The 27,878-nt window shown below is 46.3% G+C and overlaps 1 protein-coding gene across 2 annotated transcripts in view; it reads left to right on the top strand.

The window, feature by feature from the left end:
• Window positions 1–27,878, top strand: part of ENTREP2 (endosomal transmembrane epsin interactor 2) — a 190,090-nt gene that overhangs the window by 67,914 nt on the left and 94,298 nt on the right. For both annotated transcript variants that reach the window (XM_082198057.1, XM_082198056.1), the window contains exon 2: window positions 19,102–19,158. In XM_082198057.1, coding sequence (XP_082054183.1) covers window positions 19,102–19,158 — 57 coding nt within the window. The remainder of the gene's footprint in view (window positions 1–19,101; window positions 19,159–27,878) is intronic.

A 27,878-nucleotide genomic window follows, 5' to 3' on the forward strand; every position in this document is an offset into this window, starting at 1 on the left:
TGAGGACGAAGACCGGGCAGAGAGCAGGGTTCAAATCACCCCACCTGGCCAGGACAATCCCTGGGTGCTCCCTTGGGCCACTCGCCTGACCCACCTCGCAGGGCTGTTGTTGCGAGGATAACACGGGGAGAACCATGCGCGCCCCCGGGAGCTCCTTGGAGGAGAAAGCGGGCGATGAATGCAATGCACGAAATATATGAGAGGCGACCAGGTTTTGCAGGTGAGGGGCCCCCACCAGCCTCCGCTTCCAACACCCGGCGCAACGACGCCGAAGTTTCCCCCCGGTCTCGGCTCGGGGAGCAGCGCTGCTCCCCCCGGCTCCCCTTCGCCCTCCCGGCTCTCTCTGCCGCCCACTGCGGACCCCCCTGACCTGCCAAGTCCGGAGCGCCGGTGGAAGTTGCATGCATGCATGCAGGGCGCCGCGTTGCCATTGCATTGCACTGCACTCCATGCAACGCCTGCACGCATGCATTGCCTTGCACGCCCGCCAAGGGGTCTCCCCGCGGTTCGATGCGTCCCCTCCGGCGCGGATGCAGCATTGCAAAAATAAAAAACCCCCGACGCAGCCCTACCTGGGGGGCAGCCTTCGCCTCCGCCGCTCCGCCTCCGCGGGGATCCCCGGACTCCATCCTGCCGCCCGATCTCTGCGGGGGCGCAGGCAGGCTGCGCGGGGTCTGCGCGGAAGAGCCCCTGCCCGCCCGGCCGCCGCCGCTGCACTCATTCCATGGCCGGGAGAAGAGCGCTTCAAACAAAACGCCCGGCCCGCGAGGCCACGCTGGGAAACGTAGTTCGCGCACCCCGCGCGGGCGCGGAGCCCAAGGGCGAGGGGACTACGGATCCCGGCAGCCGCCGGGGACGGAGGGGGAGAGGCCGGGTGCAGGGATGGAGGGATGGGTGGGCGAGCGAGTGAGTGGCAGCCGCCAAGCCTTGGCCGAGAACCAGGAAGGGCCTCCCCGGAGGAGGAGGAGGAGGAGGGAGGCGCAGAGCGGGAGGGAGGGAGGGAACCCCAGGGGTCATCTAGTGACGGCGCCCCAATCGAAAATTTGACTTTTTTTAAAAAAAAATCTTTCAAATTTTTTAATTTTTCCCGCGGCACCCCAGGCAACATCTCGCGGCACACTAGTGTGCCGCGGAACAGTGGTTGGGAAACACTGGACTAGCCCAATATCCCACCTCCTGGCAACAGCCAAGATAGCAAGGGAGTCCTAGAAACACCACACCCAGGTTGCTGCTGACAGTCCCTTTCCTGCAGAGACTTGCAAGGCTTCCAACTCTCCCTTGGTTTATGCTCTTTTACCACTAATGTTCATATCCCAGGCAGAATACCCAACTGATTTATAAGGGGCCAAAAATAACAGTGTATGTGTGCTTGGCTTTTTGAGCTAAAATTGGATTTACTTGCAAATAGGCTTCTTGACTGCAGTAGGTTTTAAGGGTGGTTACATTTGCTGCAAGAGATGGTGGTGCTTTATCCTTTGGGATCCTAATGCTAGCATAAACAGATGACTGTATTCTCTGACCTGTTGTGATGGCAATTGAAACAGAAACCCTAGATTAGTAAAGCAGATGAAAGCCCAGAAGGTGCCAATGACCAGGATCCAGAGTTCCCCAACATACACATCCCGGCAGGCTGTTTGGACAGGCAGGCAGGGCCACCCAAATGAGGGGAGAGGGGTCTGGTGCTCAGCTCCTGCTTGCAGGCTTCCCACAGGCACCTGGTTAGCCCCTGTGAAGACAGGATGCTGGACGAGAGGGGCTGTGGGCCTGATCCAGCAGGCTCTTCTGATGTTCTTGCAAGTGGTGAGGTGGGAGGGAGGGTGGTGGGGTGCAAGCACCAGATTGAGGAGGTCAGTGCTGACCTCACTGCCCCCTCACACTTTCTGCTGCTGGCAAGCAGGTAGGTACCTCCAACCCACTCACTGGCTGCTGCCACATGGTGCCAGGTGCCCCTCTGTGGGGAGGGAGTTCCACAGCCTAGAGGCTGCCACAGAGAAGGCCCTCTCCTAGGCTGGTGCTCCTCTGAGCCTGTGAGGAATTCTGCTGATCTTTGCAGCCAAGAGGGTCTGTGGGGAAGGAGGCAGTCGTTTACCATTTTGCCTCTGTGGGACTGTGCCCTTCATGTTTCCGGGAAGAGGAATGATCCTAAATTTGGCTTTGGAACGGGTAGGGCCAAGTTGCCTTGCCAAGCCACATCCTTCCCTGTGTTCTTCATTGCACTACAGTGCTTGCAAAGCTCCATCAGTAAAGGCTTGACTCAAAGCACACACAGCTTCCTTCAAATTCTCCAGGCTTATTGACTTGGAGGGGAAAGGCAAAGGTAATGATGGAGTTAAAATGAAATCCTCCAACTGCAGACTGTTAATAAACTCTGGCAGCTGTGTGAACGTGCAGGTAATTCAACTGTCCTGTTCCTGAGGAGCACCCAGGGATTTCGTGTCTATGTATCTGTTTCCATGGCAATTAGGATGAGATTAGTTTTCAGGTCTGCAGTAGGTAAATGAAAGAAAGCCGAGTCCGGATGATGCTGTGTTTGTTTGGCTGGGACGTATTGAGCCTGATGCCTTTAAAAAACGTTCAAAATTTCTGGTGAGTTGTTGCATCCTGCTGCTCCAGTTTTTGGAACTGTGGTTATCTTTCAGCCTTTCCTCTGGCTGAAAGTCTTTATTATGAGCTGTTAGCCATAGAAATATGTCTCTGTGTTTTGTTTTTGCATGCCTAGATTTTCAAATAACAAATATATTTAGGTAGCACCTTCTATCTCTTGCCAGCTTGTGCGCATAACATTTTTTTCTTATAAAGAACAAAAAAGTTAATGCTATTCTAGCCTGCATCAACAAAAATACAGTATAGTGTCCACATCAAGGGAAGTAATAGTACCACTCCATTCTGCCTTGGTCAGACCACACATGGAGTCCTGTGCCCAGTTCTGGGCTCCACAGTGTTAAGAAGGGTGTTGACTAGCTGGAGCATGTGCAGAGGAGGGCAACCAAGAAGGTTTGGAAACTAAGCCATATAAGGAACAGTTGAGGGAATTGGTTATGTTTAACCTGGGAAAGAGGAGACTGAGAGGAGATATGATCGCCACCTGCAAATATCTCAAGGGCTGTCGCGTGAAGGATAGAGCAAGCTTGTTTTCTTCTATTTCAGAGGCTAGGAGCCAAACCAATGGGTTCAAGTTACAAGAGAGGTGATTCTGACTAAACATCAGGAAGACCTTTCTGACAGTAAGAGGTGTTGGCAATGGAACAGACTCCCTGGAAAGGTGGTGGATTCTCCTTTCTTAGAAGTTTTTAAGCAGAGGTCGGATAATAATAATAATAATAATAATAATAATAATAATAATAATAATAATTTATTTGTACCCCGTCCATCTGGCTGGGTTTCCCCAGCCACTCTGGGTGGCTTCCAACAAAGATTAAAAACACTTTAAAATGTCACACATTAAAAAAAATCCATAAACAGGGCTGCCTTCAAATGTCTTCTAAAAGTCTGGTAGTTGGCTGCCTTCAAATGTCTTATAAAAGTCTGGTAGTTTATCTCTTTGACATCTGATGGGAGGGCGTTCCACAGGGCGGGTGCCACTACCGAGAAGGCCCTCTGCCTGGTTCCCTGTAGCTTTGCTTCTCGCAGTGAGGGAATTGCCAGAGGGCCCTCAGAGCTGGACCTCAGTGTCTGGGTTCGACCATGGGGCTGGAGACACTCCTTCAGGTCTACTGGGCCAAGGCCATTTAGGGCTTTAAAGGTCAACACCAGCACTTTGAATTGTGCTCAGAAACATACTGGGAGCCAATGTAGGTCATTCAAGACCGGTGTTATGTGGTCTTGGTGGCCGCTCCCAGTCACCAGTCTAGCTGCCACATTCTGGATTAGTTGTAGTTTCCGGGTTACCTTCAAAGGTAGCCCCACATAGAGTGTGTTGCCGTAGTCCAAGCGGGAGATAACTAGAGCATGCACCACTCTGCCGAGACAGTCTGCAGGCAGGTAGGGTTGCAGCCTCTGTACCAGATGGAGCTGGTAGACAGCTGCCCTGGACACAGAATTGACCTGTGCCTCTATGGACATCTGTGAGTCCAAAACGACTCCCAGGCTGCGCACCTGGTCCTTCAGGGGCACAGTTACTCCATTTAGGACCAGGGAGTCCTCCACCCCAGCCCACCCCCTGTCCCCCAAGAACAGTACTTCTGTCTTGTCAGGATTCAACCTCAATTCATTAGCCGCCATCCATCCTCCAAGTGCCTCCAGGCACTCGCACAGGACCTTCACTGGTTCTGATTTGAAAGAGAGGTAGAGCTAGGTATCATCTGCATGTTGATGAACACCCAGACCAAACCCCCTGATGATCTCCCCAGCAGCTTCATGTAGAAGTTAAAAAGCATGGGGGGGGGAGGACCGAACCCTGAGGCACCCCACAAGTGAGGGCCCAAGGGTCTGAACACTCATCCCCCACCACCACTTTCTGGACACGGCCCAGGAGGAAGGAGTTGAACCACCGTATAACAGTGCCCCCAGCTCCCAGCTCCTCTAGACTGTCCAGAAGGATGTTATGGTCGATTGTATCAAAGGCCACTGAGAGATCCAGCAGAACTAGGAAACAGCTCTCACCTTTGTCCCTAGCCTGCTGGAGATCAGCGCGACCAGGGCAGTTTCAGTCCCATGATGAGGCCTGAATCCCGATTGGAAGGGATCCAAATGGTCCGCATCCTCCAGGCGTGCCTGGAGTTGTTCAGCAGCCACCTGCTCAATCACCTTGCCCAAGAATGGAAGATTTGAGACTGGGCGATAGTTGGCCATACTGGCGGGTCTAAAGATATTTTTTTAAAGAAGCGGTTTAATGACTGCCTCTTTCAGCGGGTCTGGGAAGGCTCCCTCACAGAGGGAAGCATTCACCACCCCGTAGAGCCCATTGCCCAGCCCTTCCCGGCTTACTTTTATTAGCCAGGATGGGCAAGGATCAAGGAGACAGGTGGTTGGTTTCACGAGTCCAAGCAGCCTGGCCACATCTTCGGGGGTAATGGATTGAAATTGATTCCATGCAACTTGACCAGACAGGGCTCTAGCACTCTCCCACCCTGGCCCTGCTCCCACAGTGGTGTCTACCTCCTTCTGAATCTGAGCAACTTTATCTGCAAAAAAGCTTTGCAAATCATTGCAGGAGATCTTGGGGTCTTTACAAGGCCCCGATGGTAAAGGTGGTTCCATTAAATTGTGAACTACCTGAAAGAATCTCCTGCTACTATTTTCTACAGATGCAATAGAGGCAGTGAAGAAAATCTTCTTCGCTGTCGCTGTTGCCACTTGGTAGGCTCGACATTGAGCACTAACCCATGTCCGGTCCAATTCAGAATGAGTTTTCTGCCACCGGAACTCTAGCTGTCTCAGCGATTGTTTCCTTGCCCTCAGCTCTGAAGAAAACCACGGGGCTGTCCGGGCTCCATGCAATCGGAGAGGGCGCTTCGGAGCCCTGGTTAACTCCACAATCCAGCAGGCCACCAGGAAATCAGCTGAAAGGCCATCAACATGGGATAAAGCATCCCTACCACGCTCCGGAAACCATTTGGATCCATTAAGTGGCGGGGGCGGACCATCCGAATTGTGATTCCTGCATTGCCAGGGTTGGACCAGATGACCCTTGGGGTCCTTCCAACTCTACAATTATATAATTCTATGGGCTTTTAAAAAACATTGCAGTAGGTCATATGATGTATGAAAATATAACCACAGCAAATGCACTTCAAATACATTGCTTTTCCACTTCAGATGGTGGTTGCTGAGGGCAGGCCCAACATTTATTACATTATGCCATAAATATCATTTCAAACCATCCACATGGATGCAAATAATGTTTTCTATGTTACTTGTAAAAAAAGTGCCATAAGTTTCCCTGGCTTGGTTGGTCACCTTGCAAGATTTGTGTTAAAAAACCTTAGTGTTTTTTGTGTTGGCAGAAACAGCATTTCCTGGGCTTTTTGATCTCTCTCTTCCACCTGTGTTCTTAAACAGTATTTCACCCCAAGATAAGAGTCCTTAAAGCTGCAGCCTCTTGATTTGTTTCTAAGTACTGCACCTCCTGAGTCTCATCTCATCTAAAGAGATTGTTCTCTCTTGCTTTTTGCCTTTTGTCCTCTAAAGATTTTTAGATTAAAGCTTGGCTGTTTGGTGCTCTGAAAGGCCACTTCACATTATCCCTGTAAGTTTCACCTCGATAAACAGGAGTTTGTCCTCTCCAAAGCGGAACATTATCTTGGAGCTCAAGGTCAGAGCAGAAGATTTAAAGATTGCTGGTAGGTTTAGTTTCCTTTTTGTTATGAGTGAGCTACATTTGCAGTGCAAGCAAAGATGAAATGTCCGGCTTCATGAGAGTGAGTGGAGCAATATCACTGCTCATCTACTGTAGATCAGAGCTTTTCAGCATGGAATCTGCAGGTGTTGTTGGGCTACAGCTCCTGTTATCCAGAGCTAGCTCAGCTAACAGTCAGGACTGATGAGAGTTGTAGTCCAACGACATATTGGGGGACCCAAGACAGAAGAGAATTGGTCCCAATTACAGTGCACTGGGGAGTTCATGGGGGTGATAGTGAAGTCTCTGATTGGCTGGGCTTCTGTGATGTCACAAGAGGTCAGGCAGGCAGGGAGGGTCTTCAGCTACTGCTCAGATCCTGCAGAAGAGCAGGGCAGTCACATGGATCTAGGGAGGAGGGCAGAGGAGGCACGAAAAGGGACAAGGGTCAAAGCCTATGATGGCAGGATGCAGGCAGCCCATGAAAAGGAAGTTGAAAGGTGTTATAGTGAAATAAAGATGAGGAGCTCAAAGTGTCTGTTTCCCCAGATCAGGAAGACTTTTTGCTCTTCCTTCAGCAGTGAAACAGCCAAGACTGACAGCTTATATAGCAGGAACAGGGAATTGCCTGGTAGGCCAGTGCTATTATTGTAGAAAAAGAGGTGCCGGAACTCACCATTAGCCCCTCTCTTGCTCTTATCATGGCAGCAGTGCCCACCTGAGAGGTGACGGGACCGAGTTCCTGTGAGTTCTGGATGGAAAAAAGCACAGCCCCTACCGATACCCCAAATTTTACTGGTTGGTAGGACCACCCACCTGTCAATCACCTGCCATCACAGTGATGACAAGTGATGCTCCATGGGACTTCAAAGCACCCAATCAGCCAATGGGTGGTGACTTCAGGCTGGCTTTCTGCAGGGATGGAGTGCAGTCAGGTTCTCCACAGGAAGCCTGGTGGTCATCCAGCCCCACACGGTTGAGGTTCCTTTAATTGCTGTTGAGAAAAATCGGGTGGGTGGGTGCTTCCCTTATTTTGCACCTGCAGATCTTGTAATTAGGAGGTCACTGTGACCTGTCAGCCGGCCAAGGGTGTGGTCATTCTTGGGTATATTAAGAGGGGGCTGTACATTTCCTTCTTGCTTTGCTGAGAGGAAGCTCTGCCAGATTGATACTGAACTCTGTGCTGTATGTATGCTGTGAGTTGTGCTTGCTTTGCATTTGAAGCCTGCATCTTCTGCTAGGGATCTAGGGGAAGCCTGTACAAGGTGTATATAATGAAATTGCCTTAATTCTTTGGACCTGTCAGTAAAGGACTCAACTGACTGAAGAGTTGGAGTCTGGCTGAATTTCTTCCAGCACAAGCTGCACTGCCACGAACCTACATGCTTAGGGAGCTTCACATATTTGGCACATGCCATATGCCAGCACACACATGATGCCACATATGGTGTCACGTGTGGAGAGGGTGTGGTTTGGAGAAAAAAGCCTTATGGATCTGATTTGGCCTACAGGCCAGAGGTTCCCGCTCCCTCCTTCATAGGAAGTGGAGGCTCCACCCCTTCCTAGCTCTCGGCTGGCCCTGATCTTGCATTCAGTTCTCTTTCTCCTGAGGAGTCTCATATACAGCACTTTGCCTCTGTTACTTCCCTCGGGAGAACCCAGCTCCCATACCTGGACAGGGCTGAACCCTGACAGAGAGGAAGGAATTTGAGAGTAGGAGGAAAACTAGGGGAAAAGCGCTGCAGAGGTGAGGAAGACTGAAGTCCGCTTGTTATCCACGCTTGCCCCACTACAGATCTTAGGTTTGAAAAGGAATAAGAATTTCAGAAGAGCCTCTTGGATCAGGCCAGGGGCCCGTCTAGTCCAGCATCTTGTTCTCAAAGTGGCCAGCCAGATGCCCCAGGGGGAACTGAGCAGGAACTGAGCACAAAGCAGTCTCCCCTCCTGCAGTTTCCAGCAACAGAAGCATTTGCTTCCTCTGGCACAGAGCATAGCCATTATGGCTGGTAGCTTTTAATAGCCATGAATTTGTCCAACCCTCTTTTAAAGCCATCCAAGTTGGAGGCCACCATTGCCTCCTGCAGGGGCGAGTTCCGTAGTTTATGCTGATGAAATCCTTCCTTTTATCTGTCCTGAATCTTTCAGCATTCAGCTTCATTGTGCACAGGTTTTAGTGTTAAGAGAATCTGTGGACATCCAACAAAGCCAAATGATGGAAGATTCAGGACAGATAAAAAGAAGCACTTATTCAAGCAGCACATATGATATTAGGCATGTGATGATGTATGAATTGCTTTGCCCAGCAATGGCCTTAGAGGCATATATTATTTCAGCTTGTTAGAAAGATGTGTCTGAATCCAAATGTTCTTTTAAAAAAAGAATTCAGAGAACAATAATTGAAGAAGCAGTAACTCTGAAAGTTGTGGTTGCACGACGAGACTTTGAGTGTCTGGCAAGAATAACGACTTCTAATCACATGCCACTGATTGTAGCAGGGAAGCTGTTAGAACACGGATTGTGATGAGATGTTTCTTCCCACTTCAAGGGTATATTTTTTCAGTTTTGGAGTATAAAGGCAGAAACCATTCTTGCAGTTTGAGACCTTGGGGTGTCTGATGAAAAACACATGACTGCTGGAGAGTTTTGAATGAGATTTGGGAGGCAGGAGCTCCGATTGCTCACTGTCTGCTTACCATCTGTGAAATGGGTATAACATTGACAGGTTATTTTTCTGTGTAAAGGTAAAGGGACCCCTGACCATTAGGTCCAGTCATGACTGACTCTGGGGTTGCGGCGCTCATCTCGCTTTATTGGCCGAGGAAGCCGGCGTACAGCTTCTGGGTCATGTGGCCAGCATGACAAAGCCGCTTCTGGCGAACCAGGGCAGCGCACGGAAACGCCGTTTGCCTTCCCGCCAGAGCGGTACCTATTTATCTACTTGCACTTTGACATGTTTTCGAACTGCTAGGTTGGCAGGAGCAGGGACCGAGCAACGAGAGCTCACCCCGTAGTGGGGATTCGAACCGCCGACCTTCTGATCGGCAAGCCCTAGGCTCTGTAGTTTAACCCACAGCGCCACCCTTGTCCCATATTTTTCTGTGTAGACTCCCCCAGTTTCTCATTATTTTCAGGGCACATCTGGGTGGTTCTAATTTTTGAAATGACATGCACCTTCTGAGCCTTTCAGCAAAATTGTGTGAGGTGCTAGTCCACATGGTGGAGAAGAGGCAGTACAGTGGTACCTCAGGTTACATACACTTCAGGTTACATACGCTTCAGGTTACATACGCTTCAGGTTACAGACTCCGCTAACGCAGAAATAGTAACTCGGGTTAAGAACTTTGCTTCAGGATGAGAACAGAAATCGTGCAGCGGCGGTGCAGCGGCAGCAGGAGGCCCCATTAGCTAAAGTGGTGCTTCAGGTTAAGAACAGTTTCAGGTTAAGAACAGACCTCCGGAATGAATTAAGTTCTTAACCTGAGGTACCACTGTACTGTCTGTTTTATGCTAGATCGGCAATGAGAGTACATAGTCAGAAGCAGAATAAATTGTGATTTCAGTTCTATGGGTGCCATTGCTTCTGTAGTGCATGTGCACATGCACCATTTTGGCTTGGTGAGCAGAAGTGCAAAAATCCAAGGGGGGGGCTCCAAACAATGAAGCGCATGTAGCAAGTGCAGAATGTTGTGAGGAGGAACCATGTGTGTGGAGGGGGGAATGGAATATTCTGGAAAAGGCCATGTCTTGCTGGCTGGAATGCTGAACAGGAACAGTCCACATGGCAACATTTTGTTGTGGGTCTCACTGTAAATGCCAGATTCTGAACGTAAGCAAGAGGCATCCGACACATCCATGCCATTCTTTTGGGCTTCCCGGAGGCATTCGCCTGACCTGCTGTTGGAAAGGGAGGGAGACTGGGTGAGGCATAAGCTGCCTTAGGCCTAAGCAGTCAGTCTGTCCACTGAGCCCCACACGGTGCTTTGTCTGGAAGGACTCAGGCATAGGAACGTGGGAAGTGGCCTTATGCTGAGTCAAAGCATTGGTCGATCTTGCTCAGCATGCACTGACTGGCTGTGGCTCCCCAGGGGTTCAGACACAGTCCCTGTTAACCCTACCCAGCGATGCTACCAGGGACTGGACCTGGGACTTCCAGGAGGCAAGAAATTTTCTGAATCATTCCATTTAGAACTGAATGGAACTCTGAGGTTTACTCTTTCAACCCCTTACTCCCGGGGTGGCTAACTTGTGGGCCTCCGCTTGTGACTGTTCCACTTGGGCCAATCCAGAGGTGCCATTTCCTTCAGGGCAGGTATATATCTTTCCGTGAGTGAATGGATTGCCAGGTTTTGGAGAAGCTCTACTGAAATTTCTGCTGCTTTCCACCTGTGAAAGAAAGGAAAAAGGCAAGCTATGACTAATAAATTCAAAGGAGAGTCCCACCCCCACATTTAATTAAAATGTTGAAAAGTTTGCATTTAAATTATATTGGTTTATTCTTAAATAAAATATTCAGAGAAGGGCAAGTAAACAAACCTTGGTTTGTGCAAAATAGGAAACAGCAATAATCAATCATTGCCCCCCCCCAGATTGCCGCCCGTCATTGTACTCAACCAGCCACTCCTTCTCTTTCCCCCATGTGCCCCCGCTCCCGACAGACCTTATCCCCAGCAAGGGTGAGTGGGCTGTCGATGTATCCATCCGATTCTGAGCACAGGTACATTCCGAGCCTCTCTGAGCCAAAGGCCCAAAGGCAGAAAGCCCAGACAGCAGCCAAACGAAGCCTCAAGCAGTGGTTCCCACAGCGCAGCAACCCGGCAAAGGGTTGCAGCAGCAAGGAAAACCACACCGTCACCTCTCTGCTGGGAAGTGCTGAAGCAAAGGCAACGCGGCCAATTTGATCGGCACAAGGCATGCAAGCTCCGCCCCCCAGTCATTCTCAGACTCCTTGTTGGTGAGCAATGCAGCCGAGCAACGCAGTTGAGGAGCCTCCCTGGCTGGCAGGGAGCCGGGAGGGAGAGGAGCTGCTTCCTTTGAAATCCGGGAAATTTACAGGATATCAACAATCCGGGATTGCAGCGGGAAACGGTGCTGGAATAAGGGAGTTTCCTGCCAAGTAAGGGAAGGTTGACAGCTATGCTGTTGACTAGAACTTTGAAGTCAGTTGGCTTTGAAATGTGGCCCAAATGAAATTCTCCCCCTGTCCTGAGCTCCTTTGGTTACTTGGCTTTTTTGTCTGAGGGAAAATACCTAGCTTCACATGGGACTTTGCTTAGATGAGCTTATTACAAACAGAAACCTAACCAGCCCAGGGCACAAGGAGCTATGTATTGTCTGTTGAAATTTGACTGCGTTATTGAGACTCAACATAGGTCTTGATAACAAACAGGGCTTTTAATGGCTCCCTGCCAGGGCTTTAAGCACAGCTGCAGCAGCCCCCCCCCCCCAGGACAAGGGAAGAGAGCATGGTAGGCCACCCAGGCTGAGGTTTGGAGCATCTCTTTGAGCAGAGAAATACTCTGAGCCTCTGGTCTCCCCACATCCTCCCAGGCTGGTCACTGGGTCTTCCTTACCAGGAAGGGTGGCCAAGTGCTTCTGTTTAGGTTGAGGCTGTGGTCTTTTGGGTTTGCAGCATTTTGGGTTTTGCCTTTGCAGCATTGGCTCTGGAGCAGTCTTCGCCAACCTGGTGGCTTCCAGATGTTTTGGAGTACAGCTCCCATCAGCCCCAACCAGTGCTGCAGTTCCCCAAAACTACTGAAGGCTACCTGGTTGGCAAAGGTTGAAATAGTACATTTCAGTTCAATTCCTGGCTCCATCCCTTCATGTTTACTTATTGGCATAATTCTTTGTTGCCAGATCCTGACTGTCATCAGCCTCAACTCAGTGGCTGCCATTTCCCCTCCTGTATCTCAGTTTTCCCACACTGTTCTACTTCAGCAACCATTTACCATTTCATTTCCTGGATCATAGGCTGCCCATCTGAACCAAACATAACCTGTGGGGCTGCTGCCACACTGTAGTTGTGTGGGGGGCAATTATGTAAATTGGATAAAACAGCACAATAGGTTGTCTTGAAAATCCACCAGGGCTGTATGTATTAAAGTTCCACATCTGTATGGGAGTCAGGAGGGGACTGTCTGTTTGCATACGTACATGTAAACATGTCCCCCCCCCCCAGTATATATACTTTTGCTAATTTACATTGTGATCCAATAAGCTTTTGAGTTCACGTAGTTCTGCAAATGAGTTTGCATAATTATACTCTGATAGCATTTTCATTAAGCTTGGTGTGTGCATAATAGAATTAATGTTCTGTAAAAACAAATACTTTTTTGCGGGGGAAATGTCATGGTTTCTTGGCTGCAAGAGAAAATGTAGAAAACAAAGAGGAAAGAAGAGACAATAGCACCTCATAACTTTTACAGCAGAGAAGGCAAACATGGATTTCAGAAGGAAAATGGTGTGTTCTCAATTATTTTGGCAAAAAACTGGATAGTTTTACTGGCATTGCAGTGTGTATGTAGAACAGCTGCAGAGGGAAGCAGGTTTTAGCTTTTTCTTTTTAGAAAAAAAGGAAAGACGGCTAAAGCATAGTTTAGGGAAATAAAGGGGAATCATAGCAGAGGTTTATAAGATTTCTAGCAAAATGCTCAAATGTGCAGGGAGGGGAAGCTTGCATCTAAACAGCCACCAACAAACCACAATCAAATATTTTATCATAAATGTTGACGACCATCATTAAGAGAGCAAAATAAAGACAAAGAAAAGACAAAGGAAGCACATGAAGCATGTTATCCAAAGGTGCATAATGAATCCAAGTAGCTTAAAACAAAACAAAACAAGCAGCAACTTTTTAAAAGTTATAGACATGTCACGAATACCAAAGAGGAAAATTGTAAAAGGTCTGGGGTCAGTTCCTGGTGGGTTTTGCTTGCACAGAACTTGGCCAAGTGATAGATGCATTTTGAGCAGAGAGGAGTGAAAGGACTGGGGCAAGAAGTGGGTGGGGCCATTGTTTGAAAGTTTTTTAAAAAAATTGTTTTCTATTGCTGTGCACCATCCTGGTATTTTAAGAGAGGCAGCATGTAAATGAAGTGGTGGCCAGAGCAACTGATATAACACTTCATTTTGCAGAGTGGGCCAACTTCCAGCCATGCCAGTGAGAGGTTTCTACCCTCCATCCAGGCGAGTTAAGAGGTATTGCAGCAGTTCAAGGACACAACCTGGTACCTCCGGATGTTGCTGGACTCCAACTCCCAGCATATGACCAATAATCAGGGACGCTGGGAGTTGTAGTCCAGCAGCACCTGGAGGGCACCAGGCTAGGAAAGTCTGACTTAAGAGCAGAAGAGCTTGCTAGATCAGCCCGTGGCCCACCTAGCCTGGCATCCTGTTATCACAGGGACCACTTAGATGCCTGTGAGAAGCCCTCCGGCAGGATTAGAGCACAGGAACCTTCTCCCCTCCTGTGGCTTCCAGCACTAGGATTCAGAAGGCAGAGCAGAGCCATCCTGGCTCTTCGCCATCCATAGCCCTCTCTTCCTCCATAACCCTCCATGAATTTGTCCAATCCTCTTTAAAGCCATCCAAGCTAGTGACCATCCAGTGTTCTGAGAGAGGGAGAAAAAGTTTTCTCTGCAGTGGTGCCCCGCAAGACGAATGCCTCGCAAGACGAAAAACCCGCTAGACGAAAGCCGCTAAGCCGCTAATAGCGCTAATCCGCTAAGCCACTAATAGGGTTGCTTCGCAAGACGAAAAAACTGCTAGACGAAGAGACTCGCGGAACGGATTAATTTCGTCTTGCGAGGCACCACTGTATTCACTTTCTCCCTGCCATGCATAACTTTATTACCTGAACCTTCACAATTTTGGCTGCAGTTGGAACGATATGTACCAAGAAGTATGTTCCAATAAAATCAGTGGGACCCGCTTCTTGTTTGCTGCAAGTTCAGAATGCTTTTCCAGTGGCACCATCCCTGAAGGTCTTTTTTTTAAAAAAAACTTTTTCAAAACCTGTTGGGAACTGTGCAGTAAGTGATGTGAATGTGAAGCCTTAGGGTTAACAGAGGCCTCCGGAGTATGACCTGGTTATGGCACTGAAAGCGGAATGCAAGTCTTGATTTTCCAGGAGCTGTTTGAGAGCCTGCTAATGGGAGCTCTGAGCTCAGTCCTGAGAGATTTTGGTTTCACTGCTGCTCTGCCATAATTGTTGTCAGCAGTGATGCTAAAGCCCATTAATTCAAAAATTTCCATCCTTTGTCTTGGACTGCTGACTCCTGGGAGATATTTCAAAGGTTAGATGCCAGTGCAGTTGCTGTGGACAAGGGTGCCTTCTGGCAGTACACCAGGATGTAGGAAACATTTCATTTGAATTGGAAGTAGAAATGAACGGATCAGCCTCTTTCTAGTCTAGGTCACTTTTGTGTGTGCTCAGCCACAAGTCTGTTTTGTTGTTTTTTGTAGATTGTTTTTAAATATAAAAATTACACTTAAATCATGCATACTATCCCCAAAAATGTACTTCCTGAATGCATTCTGGCTCTAAAATATGCATGTTTTGTTTTTCAGGGCTTTTCACTTAATTTCCACCTACAATACACATTATACTTATATTTTATATACAGGTGAAACTCGAAAAATTAGAATATCGTGGAAAAGTTCATTTATTTCAGTAATCAACTTAAAAGGTGAAACTAATATATGAGATAGACTCATGAGATGCAAAGTGAGATATGTCAAGCCTTTATTTGTTCTAATTGTGATGATTATACACATTTTGTGTGTGCATTATTTTGAACTGAAATTATATTGCAAAATTCAGAGAACTGCAAGATCCGATTAATAGCTGCATTCCAATCTGCATTTAAGTCTGCTGAATCAGTTGGGTTCACTTTATGATGCAGATCAAACCAATTTTTCTCAATTTATAATTAACAGTTCACTTTAATTCTGAGGGGAAATCTTTGAAGGACAGGGTTGGGCATTCTATCAAAAAATGATTTGGTTAATTGAATGGTCAAATATTGGGGAAATGATGGTCAAGCATGCTTAAAGCATTGATATTATTAGGACAAGGGAAATAGGCTTTGATTATCAACAGGTTTGATAGTTTTGCCAATTACAAAAGCAGCCAAGCAAAGTGCTATGAAATTTAAACTAGAGAGGGAGGGGGGGGGAGAGGGAGAGGGAGGGTTGTGACCAGCTAAGCTACTCAGAATAGATTGGCTGAAATCAATAGACCCAAGTTAGCCATGGCTGTTAATTTCAATGAGTCTACTCTGAGTATGAATAATATAGAGAGAGCTGTTTTCAACTAAGTCAAAAACAGAGTAGACTTATTGTTTATTTGTACTTTAGCAAGTCTATCAGTTAGTTGAGCTGTGATTTTTAACTTTTGTATTCTTTTTACTGCATGATTGTTGTAAACTGTGCTGGTATATTTTTGTGAATAGCATTTTATAAATATTTATTTTGATATCCCTTTTTAAAACCTTATATAGTTTAGGTCTAGGACACGTGCAGGACCATATTCTCCCATATGAACCTGCCTGGGCTGTGAGATCTTCAGGGGAGGCCTTTCTCCTAGTCCTGTCACCCTCACAGGCATGTTTGGTGGGGACTCAGGAGAGAGCCTTCTCAGTGGTTGCTCCCAGACTCTGGAACTCCTTTCCTGGAGGAGCCTGGCTGGCTCCCTCCTTGCTGTCCTTCTGCCGGCAGGTGAAGACTGTTCTCTTCTGACAGGCTTTAGGGAACTAACTGCCTTTAAAGAGAGAGCTTAAAATTTAAATTGTCACTAGTCTGCCATGGAAATCTGAGCCTTTTTTCCCCTCTGGCCATATAAAGTTTTTGTGTCATTTTTCCAGAAAGTGCTAAATATATAAATAAAATCACTGATGCATACTTGTTTTAAAATTTGGTCAGTTTACATCAACTGATTTCAGTGTGTCTGCTTGATTCTATGATTCTATTACGAATTTAGTATAAATTTTGACAATGTGGAGGTAGGTGTCAGGGTATATTATTCTCTGACATTTGTCTTGAAACAAAAGGGTTTGTGATTATATATTTCAATCAATTGGTTGATAAAATTAAATAAAAACAGAAATAAAGCAAAGTAACAGAAACTATTAAAAACAAAAACTTACATCCGTTTTTGAAAGCAGCTGTGCTGACTGGGCAGTGGGCCAATTCTTTAAGTGTTATGGCTTCATAAAATATTTGACTGCTGTCAGTTGAAAGTATTTTATCACTTGGCTAAATGGCAGGCCAGCTCTGGAGAAGGAGGCAAAACCTTCAGAATGCAAAAGCATTTGTTATCCGAAAGGGTTCTCCCAAAGGCTTCTGCATAAACGGCAGCTCTGCATATACGTACAAGAGGGTGGTTAAAACATCAGATAGCCATGAAAATGTGATAAAGTGCTGTTTTGCAGAATGGTCTTGCAAGGTCGGCCAGTGTTGTGCCTGGGGTTGAGAAGACTGTTATTTGCCTGGCATCTCTTCAGTTGTAGGAATAGGAAGCGTGACATTCGGGGAAGAGGGAGAACACACACTTTCACACACTCTAGCATTCTTTGCCTGCTATCTTGCTCTCCTTTCTTTTTTAAATATGACCTTACACTTTCAGCTAGAGCGCTTATTTAATTGAGAGTATGTAGCTGCCCTGCCTTCTCTTGAACTGCCTCACCCTGTCATTTCACCTTCCTGAAAGCAATGCTGCAATGCTACAGGATTATCAACCCTGGGACCGTTATCGTAACAGTAATAACAGGCTCTCCTAGCTATGTGAGCAAATTTAATTAACTGCAGAGAGAAATTCTCTGCTCTTCTCTGACTTGGCTGTCATCCAGAAATCTGCATTAATGCAGTAACATTTCGGTAATAAGGGATAGCTTGTGCGAAAGTTGCAGGCAGACACTGCAGAACACCCTCCACAGACGAGTCTGCGCTGGGAGGGCGATTGTCAACACTCTGTGCTGTGCTTCAACTCCTCTAGCCCCTGAGTCCAAATCTCTGCTCTGTTTGCCAGCCCTCATCCATTCCCTGAAAAGCTGCTGGAAATTTATGAATGTTGAGGTGTTAGGAAACAAATGGGGAAGTAAGTTTTCTGACACGCTTTTTCTTGGGTGACTGCCTTAAACTTCCAGCACAATGATTGTTGAAATTCTGGAATTTGTGCGGCTCCAGAGCATGAAAGCTAATCTCTTGCAGGGCAATGAATTCTCTAACACACCTTTGCTTTGTAAAACAGTTTGATATAAATGTATTATTGCAGCATTTTTTAATCTCTACATGTTTCTCTACAACAAGGGCTGCCAGGCATGTATTTACCTTTTAGCAGGTTGCCATTAATAATAGCCTGTCCTATTTAATACACCCAGATGCTTAAGGTGGAGTCTGGAAGTAATTTGTTTTGCTCTTTATATCTTAGTTTAGCTGTTCTGATTCTGAACCTTCAGTGAGGTTTCACGTGTGCCCATGCACCCACCTACCCACACAATTCATGTGGAAGCCACCACATTCATGTGGGTTTGTAAGAGAGAATGCAAACATGTGTTTGGATGTCATAGCTCAAGTGGCAGCTGGCAACCATTGGAACTGGCGGGGTAATGGGCAAGGCAGCTAATGCGAGAGAGAGCTGGGGGTCCCTGGAGACAGAGTCTACTGTTTGTGGCTTTCTGCCCATCTCTCCCCTAAAAACCTAAGCAATGGGCACCTAAGTGATGATTGATGCTAAAGAGAAATGCTGGAAATGTTGTATGAGTCATGTGATTTTTTTCCAGTTCTGCTCATGCCAACAGAAATGGATGGAGTGTCCTACAAGAGGAAATGTATTAATATGGCTCTGGGGGACACAGGACTGATGGGATAAAGATCTGGGTTTGGGATTGCAAATAAATAATGGTACAACTCTGCCCCACCTTGCTCTAGTGACTGGCCTCCTCTGAGTGGTAAAGTGCAAGCTCTCCATGCAGAAAGTCCCAAGTTCAGGCCCTACTCTTTCAAAGTATTGCTGTGAAATATCCTTGCCTGAAATCATTGAAAGCCCCTTCCAGTCAGAATCAACAAAACTAAGCTAGATGGACCAATGATATAAAAAGTCCAGTATTTTTATGCCAATGTCTATATAAGGATTTGTATGCATAAATAAAACAAAAACAACAAAGAGAGGGGGGGGACCCCAGCCAAATATATTTATGGAATTCTGTCCCATGGTTACATAATCAAAAAAGTTGTTAGTGTGTGACGTCGTATTTTAATTTTACTACTTTTGAGGAGCGCTGTCCAGAGTGGCTGGGGCAACCCAGTTAGGTGCGTGGCATATAAATTTCTTATTATTCTTATCATTATTATTTTCCTGCTAAAGTCGACCCTGGCTGTTCTCTCCCTCAAAGGTGCTGTTTGCAGGAAACAGCACCTTGGGGGTAAAGGACCAACAGCTGAGAGAAACTGGCAAGGAGCCCTGATCTGGTTCAGGAGCATGTTCTGGATTGGAGTCCTGTGGTTGCTTTTCCTTCAAAATAAAAGTGATCAATTTAGATACACTACTTTTTTATTTTAAAGACCACATTTATTGGAACACAGGGGGAGCCAAAGTGGTGCCATTCAGCTGTTGTTGGACCAACTCCCATCAGTCCCCAAACCAGCCAGTGATCAGGGATGATGGCAGTTGTAGTCCAACAACATCTGTCGGGCACCATGTTGGCTGCCCCCCCCCTTTACTCTTACTGCATTTTCTCTGGTGGTCTAGATGGGACCAACTACAATTGCTAATTTCAATGGCAGACATGCCCTTTGCCTTTCAGTTAACCCTTCTGGCATAATTTCAGGTGCTGCTCTCTGGACTGATTGGAGTTGTCTCATGGAAAAGGCCTCTCTCTCTTGTGGTAAGTAAAAATTCTTTTGTCTAGATAAAATAAAGGATGTCAATCTTTGTATGGTGCGTAACTAATTTGTGGTATTCATAGTCCCATTAAATGATATTGTCATTTGAAAGGCGATGAGTCAGATTCATGGAGGATAATCCAGATGGGTCAGTCAGTGATTATTTGTTGCATTAGCTAAATGGATCCCTTATGGAGTCCTAGAGGTGGAGCAGGAGCGGAGAACCTGTGATCATCTAGATGTTGCTGGACTACAACTCCCATCATCCCTGACCACAGGCCATATTGGCTGGGACTTTGGGAGTTCAGCAACATCTGGAGGGGTCACTGGCTTCTCACCCTTGAGTGAGAAGGCACCTGGATCATACATGGTACAGGCTGTGCAGAGTTAGAATATCCTCAACAGATGGCTCCCCAGTCTTCACTTGAAGACCTCCAGTGAGGGAGAGCCCACCATTGCTCTAGGTCAGGGATGCAGAACCAGATCTCATTGGAATGCAGCTCTGAGCATTGGCCATGCTGTCTGGGGCTGATGGGATCCAGAAACATCTGGAAGGCCGCATGTACTCTATCCTGGCACTAGGCAATTGGTTGCATTGTCAAATTGCTCCTACCAACAATACCTTACTTCTACTTTTCAATCAAATTTTACCTTCTTGTAATTTAAGCCCATTATATGTATTCATCCCTCTGGGGCAGCAGCCGAGAACAAGTCTTTGTTCTGTTTTGTGTGACAGCCCTTCAGAGATTTGAAGCGTGTCTGATGTTCAGAGGCAGGGGACATGAAATCCCAGCAACCACGGGAGAGAGTTGTCCCATTCTTCTGTGCTTTCCAGAAGCATCTGGTTGGCCACTGTGAAAATTATGATTGTGGACAAGATGGACCTTTGGTCTGATTCACCTGGGCTCTTCATATGTACTTCTGAATCACGCCATCTGAATATTAGCAACTTTTAAATCAAGTCCGAACCCCACCTTTGGACTTTGTCAGTTTCTTTTCGAAAAAAATCCAGTTAAATCCTCTCTTTTTGGGGTAGCATCATTAGCTGCCTGCCAACATCTTCCTAAAAACCAGCTTTGTTAAGCAAGATGCCAATTAAGGACTAAACACTTCTTGTTAGGCATGTTCATTAAACAGCCAGTGAAAAGATAAAGGAAGTGGCTCTTGTCTTTCACACAATTAATTTGGTATAAATTCACAGACATTAATGGAATGGTTCTGTGAGGAATATCTCTGCCAAAGGTGTTTATATACTGAGATTGCAATGTTAATTGAAATGAATGCTATTCATTAATGAACTAAATAGGACGAAGGATATTTTGAAAACCACTTTCCAGCAAAGGGGAAAAAACCCAAGCAAAGTGCTTTTCTGCTTTTCACCTCCTTTAAACTGTGTACCTTCTCTGTACTTCCAACTCCCACTTCACATTCAGCTAAGAGTTTGTGATAGTTTGTGCCCTGTGCTCAAATACTGATGGATCCAGGCAGTTGTTAATGTCTTCACTGTGGAGGCCAGTTTGCTGAGGAATTCATATACCATTTAGTAGTCTTCCCTTAATCCAAGGCAGGCCGTAGCCTCTGCTGAATAGTTTATCTTGCTTCAGCTTGTTGAGGAAGCCCTCTGTTGTGCAACACTGAAACTCATCTGCTCCCTAGTGCATGTGCCCTTGTCCCTACTGGACAGAGAATATTGGGTGCAGTCCTAAAATTTGACACCGGGGCAACCAGCCGGTCAAGGGAAAGGGTTCTAACTCAGTCGCCTTTCATACACCTGGTTATTATCCACAGGGAGTTGTTTTCTATGGAGATGCATCTAGTTGCGTGAGCCCCACGCCCTCGATGCAGGGGTGCCTTTCTTTTCAGCCCCATCCCAGGGCTGATGCCCTGTTGTAGGTATAGGGGAGAAATTAGATTCAGTTCATGTTCAAAGGCTAGTCTATCTGAGTCATAGTTTCTAAAACAATTATTCTTCTAAATTTATCTGAATTTTGCAATACAGTCCACAATAATGTAAGTGTGCACAAAAGCATACATTTTAGTATTTTAAGAATGCAAAAATGTGTATGTGAGGAGCATTTTACAGTAAAATTTTGATTAATTTATTTGAGGGTTTTTAAAAAAATCACAAATTGATGTGGAAATGTAGAGAACTGAATTCCAGATTTGAAAAATGAGAAACCCAAAATGAATAGATCCCTGCCCTGTTGTTAACCACCTTTATGATTCTTGTGACGTGAGAAACAGCTTGTTTTCTTTCTGATGGAATTGAACTCCAGGGCCCTTACCTTCCACTGCGCTCTCTGGCAGAATACATTTCACCCTGTGCAACGTGAAAGTACCATAGAATGCCAAGATCCTTTTTAATTGGCCTGGTCAGCATTTTTGTACTTGCTGGGTCTGAACTGATATGCTATAAAATCTTAAGACTTCAGTTGCCCATCAGTCTTATTGATTGCAACAGGACTGGAAGGATGAAGAAGCAAACACTGGATTGGGGCCAAATACTTCCCCCCTGTTTATTTATTAAAACGTTTTATGTCTCACCTCCTGATCCTATGAGGATCCTACAGAGTCAGATTCAACAAAAACAACTCATTATCTAAATGGGCATGTTCTCGCCAGCCTTTGAAAGATGCCAAGCGGGGTGAGGCTGGCAGCCTTGCTAGGCAAAGAGTTCCAACACAGAGAAGGCCCTACAGCCACCATAGAATCCTAGACTCGTGCTGGAAGGGATCCCCAAGGGTCATCTAGTCCAACCCCCTGCAATGAAGGAATCTCAACTAAAGCTTGGTCATCCAAGCTTGCTTTAAAACATCCAAGGAAGGAGAGTCCACCACCTTCCAAGGCGGTTCGTTCCCCTGTCAAACAGCTCTTGCTGTCAGAAAGGCCTTCCTGATGTTTAGTCAGACTCTACTTTCTTGTGCTCCATGTAAGCAGAATCTGCTTCCAATCTAATTAAGGTTCCCCTCCACTAAAAAACCCCTCTAATTAAAAGCATGCTGGACGCTAACTCGTATACCACTCTGGCTGACCTAGCGGACTCTGCCTATTGTTGGCTCTGGCTCCATCTACTGTTGGTCTTCCTGCCTTATATAAATAATAAATAAATAGAGGACTTGAGTGAGAAAGAACCCACAGCTGAATTCGAAATAATAAACAAAGAAGAGGAGAAGACAAAACAAGAAAGAGAACAAGTTAAGTGGGAAAATACTAACCAGAAGCCGACATCTGGAGAACACAAGCAAGGAGACTATTGGATTAAATCCATTTTAAGCCTACGAAAGATACAGAAGACGAAAGTGGAGGCCCCGGGAGTTTATGGAATTCAGGAACTTGAAATAAAGAAGTACAATTGGGGCCTCCACATAGACTTTGATTTTGATTATCATCAAGACTCAGGCCTTGTGGAAATTCTTCAGCAGTTGTTTCTAAATATGGGAAGAGACTATGGACTGATTGGATTGATTGTGAAGGAACTCTTTCGAGACTCGATGACCGACAAAAAGGACTACCAACAAAACCGGCGGAGAGGGACTGAAAGAGATTTGAGAGCCTCGGACGTGCGGAACCCAGGCTAAAAACTGTTATTTTGGACATGTCTTGGGAAAGGACGCAAACCGGGGATGGGAGGGAGGGAAGCATTTAAATTCAAACAACACTCAAGACCAGGGGGTTTAGTTAATAAGAAAATTATTCAAGAAAAAATGAGAAATCGAGGGAAGAGAATTGGGGTCCAACTTAGGGAAAATTTATTTTTGTTTTTCTTTATAAAAGGATTAATATTAAGATGGAAAAGGAAATGCCAACTTGCTGACATAAATTTGGGAATAGGGAGGCAAGGGTGGGGGTGGGGGGAAGTCAAGGACTAGGGTTAGAAAATAAGATGTTAGGAAATTGTACATGTTTGTCGTCTGTTATGTTTGTTTTGGTGTTCTGTGTTTTGTTTTTGTCTATATAAAATGTGAAAACCCAATAAAAATATTTAAAATAAATAAATAAATAATAAATAAATAAATAAATTTAATTTATTTATATACCCTCCCCAGCCGAAGCCGAGCTCAGGGCGGCCAACAACAATAAAACAGTACAAAAGTACAGCATAAACAACATTCTAAAATCATTCATTATAAAATTAATTAATTCAAGCCACTGGCAACCATTGGGCCAGAGCTCCGCGAAGATTGCCGAGGGAGGGAGTCAGGCTGTGCCCTGGCCAAAGGCCTGGTGGAACAGCTCTGTCTTGCAGGCCCTGCGGAAAGATGTCAAGTCCCGCAGGGCCCTGGTCTCTTGTGACAGAGTGTTCCACCAGATTGGAGCCACAGCCGAGAAGGCCCTGGCTCTAGTTGAGGCCAGCCTAACTTATCTGTGGCCTGGGACCTTCAAGATGTTTTTATTTGAAGACTGTAAGTTCCTCTGTGGGGCATACCAGGAGAGGCGGTCCCATAGGTACGAGGGTCCTAGGCCGTATAGGGCTTTAAAAGCTAAAGCCAGCACCTTAAACCTGATCCTGTACTCCACCGGGAGCCAGTGCAGCTGGTATAGCACCGGTTGAATGTGATCTCGCAGCGAAGACCTCATAAGGAGTCTCGCTGCAGCATTCTGCACCCGCTGGAGTTTTTGGGTCAGTCTCAAGGGCAGCCCCACGTAGAGCGAGTTACAATAATCCAGTCTGGAGGTGACCGTCGCGTGGATCACAGTGGCTACGTCAGGGCGAGAGAGGCAAAGAGCCAACTGGAGCTTGGCGGAGATGGAAATATGCCGCCTTTGTTATAGCTGCAATCTGCGCCTCCATGGAAAGGGAGGTGTCGAAGATTACACCCAAACTCTTAACGGACGGTGCTGGCACTAATTGCGCCCCCGCAAGAGATGGGAGTTGCCCCCCCAATCCCATATCGTCCTGTCCCAGCCACAGGACCTCTGTCTTCGAAGGATTTAGCTTCAACCGGCTCCCACGTAACCATCCAGCCACAGCTTCCAAACATCTGGTCAGTGTGTCTGGGGCCGAGTCAGGATGGCCATCCATCAACAGATAGAGTTGGGTGTCCAACTCTATATACCAGTCTCAGTGGGCACCAGCCAACACTGATCTCAAAGATGAAGCCCCAGAGGAAGTAGGAGAACCTGGATGTGTCTAGAGTCCTGTATGGACCATTCGATGTGGCTAGTGGAGCCTGTTTTGACTTGGCAGACCAGAAATTCTGTAGGCTTGTTCAGAGGGTTTGATCTGGCTAGTCAATCACTTGTTCAGCTAGCTAGAATATGGAAGGACACTTCAGGCTTCAGGCCAAGTTGTTCTGTGAGCACGAGTCCTGGTGTTTTAAAATCTGTGCAGCAGGAAGGAAAGAGGGAAATGTCAAGTTCCCTATTGCAGCAGTTTCACGGTTAGGAGTAGAGCCTCTGCTGGATCTCCCTTCCCTTGTAGGCAGCTGCTGCAGGCATGGAGGAAGCCAGTTTCAACCCTGTAGATCCCCTCTTAATGAGCCTGATTGCTTAGTTTAAAATCCAGCTCCAGGGTAAACTCCTGCAAATCACATAAAGCTCAGCCTTTCTTTTAAAAAAAAAAACCTGTCAATATTTTTTGGGAGGGGTTAAATATAAAATAGGGGGACCCGGGTGGCGCTGTGGGTAAAAGCCTCAGCGCCTAGGGCTTGCCGATCGAAAGGTCGGCGGTTCGAATCCCCGCGGCGGGGTGCGCTCCCGCTGCTCGGCCCCAGCGCCTGCCAACCTAGCAGTTCGAAAGCACCCCCGGGTGCAAGTAGATAAATAGGTACCGCTTACCAGCGGGAAGGTAAACGGCGTTCCGTGTGCTGCGCTGGCTCGCCAGATGCAGCTTTGTCACGCTGGCCACGTGACCCGGAAGTGTCTCCGGACAGCGCTGGCCCCCGGCCTCTTGAGTGAGATGGGCGCACAAACCCCAGAGTCTGTCAAGACTGGCCCGTTCGGGCAGGGGTACCTTTACCTAAATATAAAATAAACTTCTGTTCACCACCTTAAGAGAGCGTCAGCATTTTTCTTCATATCCTTTTTAGCCTCTGAAGGGATAAACTCTCAGAATTGGCACGTGCCATATCATTTGGATGGAACAGAACCCTCAAGGTACAACTGGTAAATGAGTTTTCTGAATCAGTTATGAGCACTGACACATTTTTATGCTAATTATTAACTTCTGAGTCACCCATATTTTTTCGGCGTGGGGAGGGAGAGAGAGAGAGAGAGAGAGAGAGCGAGAGAGAGAAGACCCTCAATGGAATTGTTAAAGCTGTGGCAGAGGTTACTGTAGAGAGAATGTGTTCCTCTCTACATGAAGTTGAAAAGGTCTTCCACTAAGTTTAACAGGTGAGCTATGTCACCTGTGAGAGCAGGGCCTACCACAGGGTGGCCATCACTCCCTCTTCTAGGAGCAAATGCCATAGCTTTTGCACTGCGCGAAGAAGTATGTTTTCTTTGCTCTCTTCTGAATCTCTGTGAGAGTCAAAGCTAGAAGCCCCAGCCATCTTTGGCTTCTTTCCGCACCTGTGTAGACTTTAGAGTGGCGGAAAGTTGTGGACTGGACTCCTTCATTGTGGCCTGTGGCTTCTGATATTACTCAATTACTGTGAGAAGGAGCAAACACTACCCCACCCAGTTGCACAATGACGTTTTCCTGGCTCATCTTTGCTCCAGTTCACACATGGCCTCAGCGAGTAGGCGCTACACCCTGTGGTGGGCAGGAGCAAATGTTGTGCATAGCATGTGAAGGACCTTGAGACAGGAACTGGGATCATATTGTGTCCAATGGGCCGGGTGAATGAGGCATCTCCCTTTGAAGGCTCACTTTCATGCCACACTGCATGCCCAGACAGTGGCTGCAATGATGTAGTTTCTGTGTTGCTCAGGCCATCTATGAATTGGACCTGAGGGCTGAATAACTAGGTGTGCAGCAGGGATTAGGAACCTCAGGCTCATGAGCCAAACTTAGCCCTCTTCATCCAGCCTCAGACCACCCCTCACCTGCCCTCCTGAAGTGCTGTTGCCTGTCTGGAATATGTCTCTGAAGCACCGGTCACTAGATTGTCCACAGAGGTTTGTCCTGGAAGATGCAGCCCATTGCCTGGAAAAGGCTGATCACTCCTAGTGTGCATCATACATGTGTGAATCAGCTCTTTGTTGCCATAAGGTTGGTCAGTTCCATACAGTACATAGCAGGCAGCTTGGGTTTGCTGAGTGCACATTGAGTGTGGCATTTCAGCCAATCCTGGTTCTCTGTTTCCCAAGCACCTGCCTCATTCATTTGTTACACTTTCAGGATGTGCTTTGACATGGAAATAAAAGAAACTCAGGTGCACACCTAAAACAGCACTTTGTGTGAAACAGCACTTTGTCACCCCAAAAACTTTGCTTCTTGGGTTTGTTTGGGATTAGCTCTTGCAGTGCAGAAAGCAATCAGTCCATCAAAAAATAAAATAAATAGTTGCCACTTTGAGTGATTAAGCAGTGAAAGAAGCAGTTCTAATTGATTGGTTTGCAACCATGTGCATGTTCATTTCCCCCTGGCTGAGTAGCAAGTATTGTGTTACTTATGGACTTGCATGTCTAGCTTGTGATTATTATTTTCAAAACTCATTCTAATGCTTGACAAACCCTATCATCTCCCTGTATAAAGGACCATCTGCATGCTAATGTGTTTTATTGCCTCTGAGTTGCTCATACTGTAAATATTCAAATAGGTAGGCAATATTTACCAGACAGGCTGGATGTAGGTGGTGGCAGAGCTAGAACACTTGCAAAGCAATGGAGGGCAATTGTGCTCATGTCCTGCCTTCTGGCTCCTAGTAAACATCTGCTTGGCCACTTTCCAATGATGTCATAGGAGTCAACTCCTAGGGGCTGAGGTCCCTTTGGCCTCCCCATAAAATATTTGAGGGGGTTGCAAGGAGAGAAAATTGTAATTATTGGGACATATGCACCAAATGAGAGAAAATCAGAATTTCATAAGGAATTAGAAGAGAAAATGTTTGAGTTGATGGATCAAAATAATCCTAATGGGTGATATGAACGGAGTAGTCTCACCTGATACGGACAGATCAACAAAGAAATTGGGCTCGGAAGGGAGGAAAAAACCTAGAATAAAATATAAACTATTAACAGATGCAAAACAAAGAGGGGGATTCTCACTGCCAGATTTGAAATTATAATATGAGGCGTCTTTGCTGGTTACAGGAGCTTTTGCTGGTTACAGGAGTGGATACAATTAAAGAATATGGATGTATTAGATTTAGAAGGACATGACAATAGATTTGGTTGACATGCTTACCTGTGGTATGACCTAAAGGTTCATAAGGGGTTCCTGAATCACATTGTAAGGAAATGAATTTATGAAATATGGGGGGAAATATAAGAATTTATTAGAGAATAAAACACCTTGGTGGCTTTCCCCACTGGAAGCGATATCTGTGAAACAAGTAAATATGGAAGACAACTGCGTTACATATAAAGATCTGTTAACAGAGGCGAAAAATAAATTGAAGGTAAAAAACTATGGAGAAATAAAGCACCTGTTAACAGATTAGTTACAACACCACCAACTAAACGACATATTCAAAAGTGAGAAGGAGAAAGGCTTTGGGAAGGAATTCTCAAAGTTTGAAAAAGAATTATTGGAAAATAATGAGAAATTATTATCAAGAATGTATAAGCTACTGTTGGAATGGGAGATGAAAGAGAAGGAGGTTAAAGATGTAAT

The sequence above is a fragment of the Podarcis vaucheri genome (genome assembly GCF_965113315.1).
Source record: "Podarcis vaucheri genome assembly, chromosome: 14".
In the NCBI taxonomy this organism is placed as follows: domain Eukaryota; kingdom Metazoa; phylum Chordata; class Lepidosauria; order Squamata; family Lacertidae; genus Podarcis; species Podarcis vaucheri.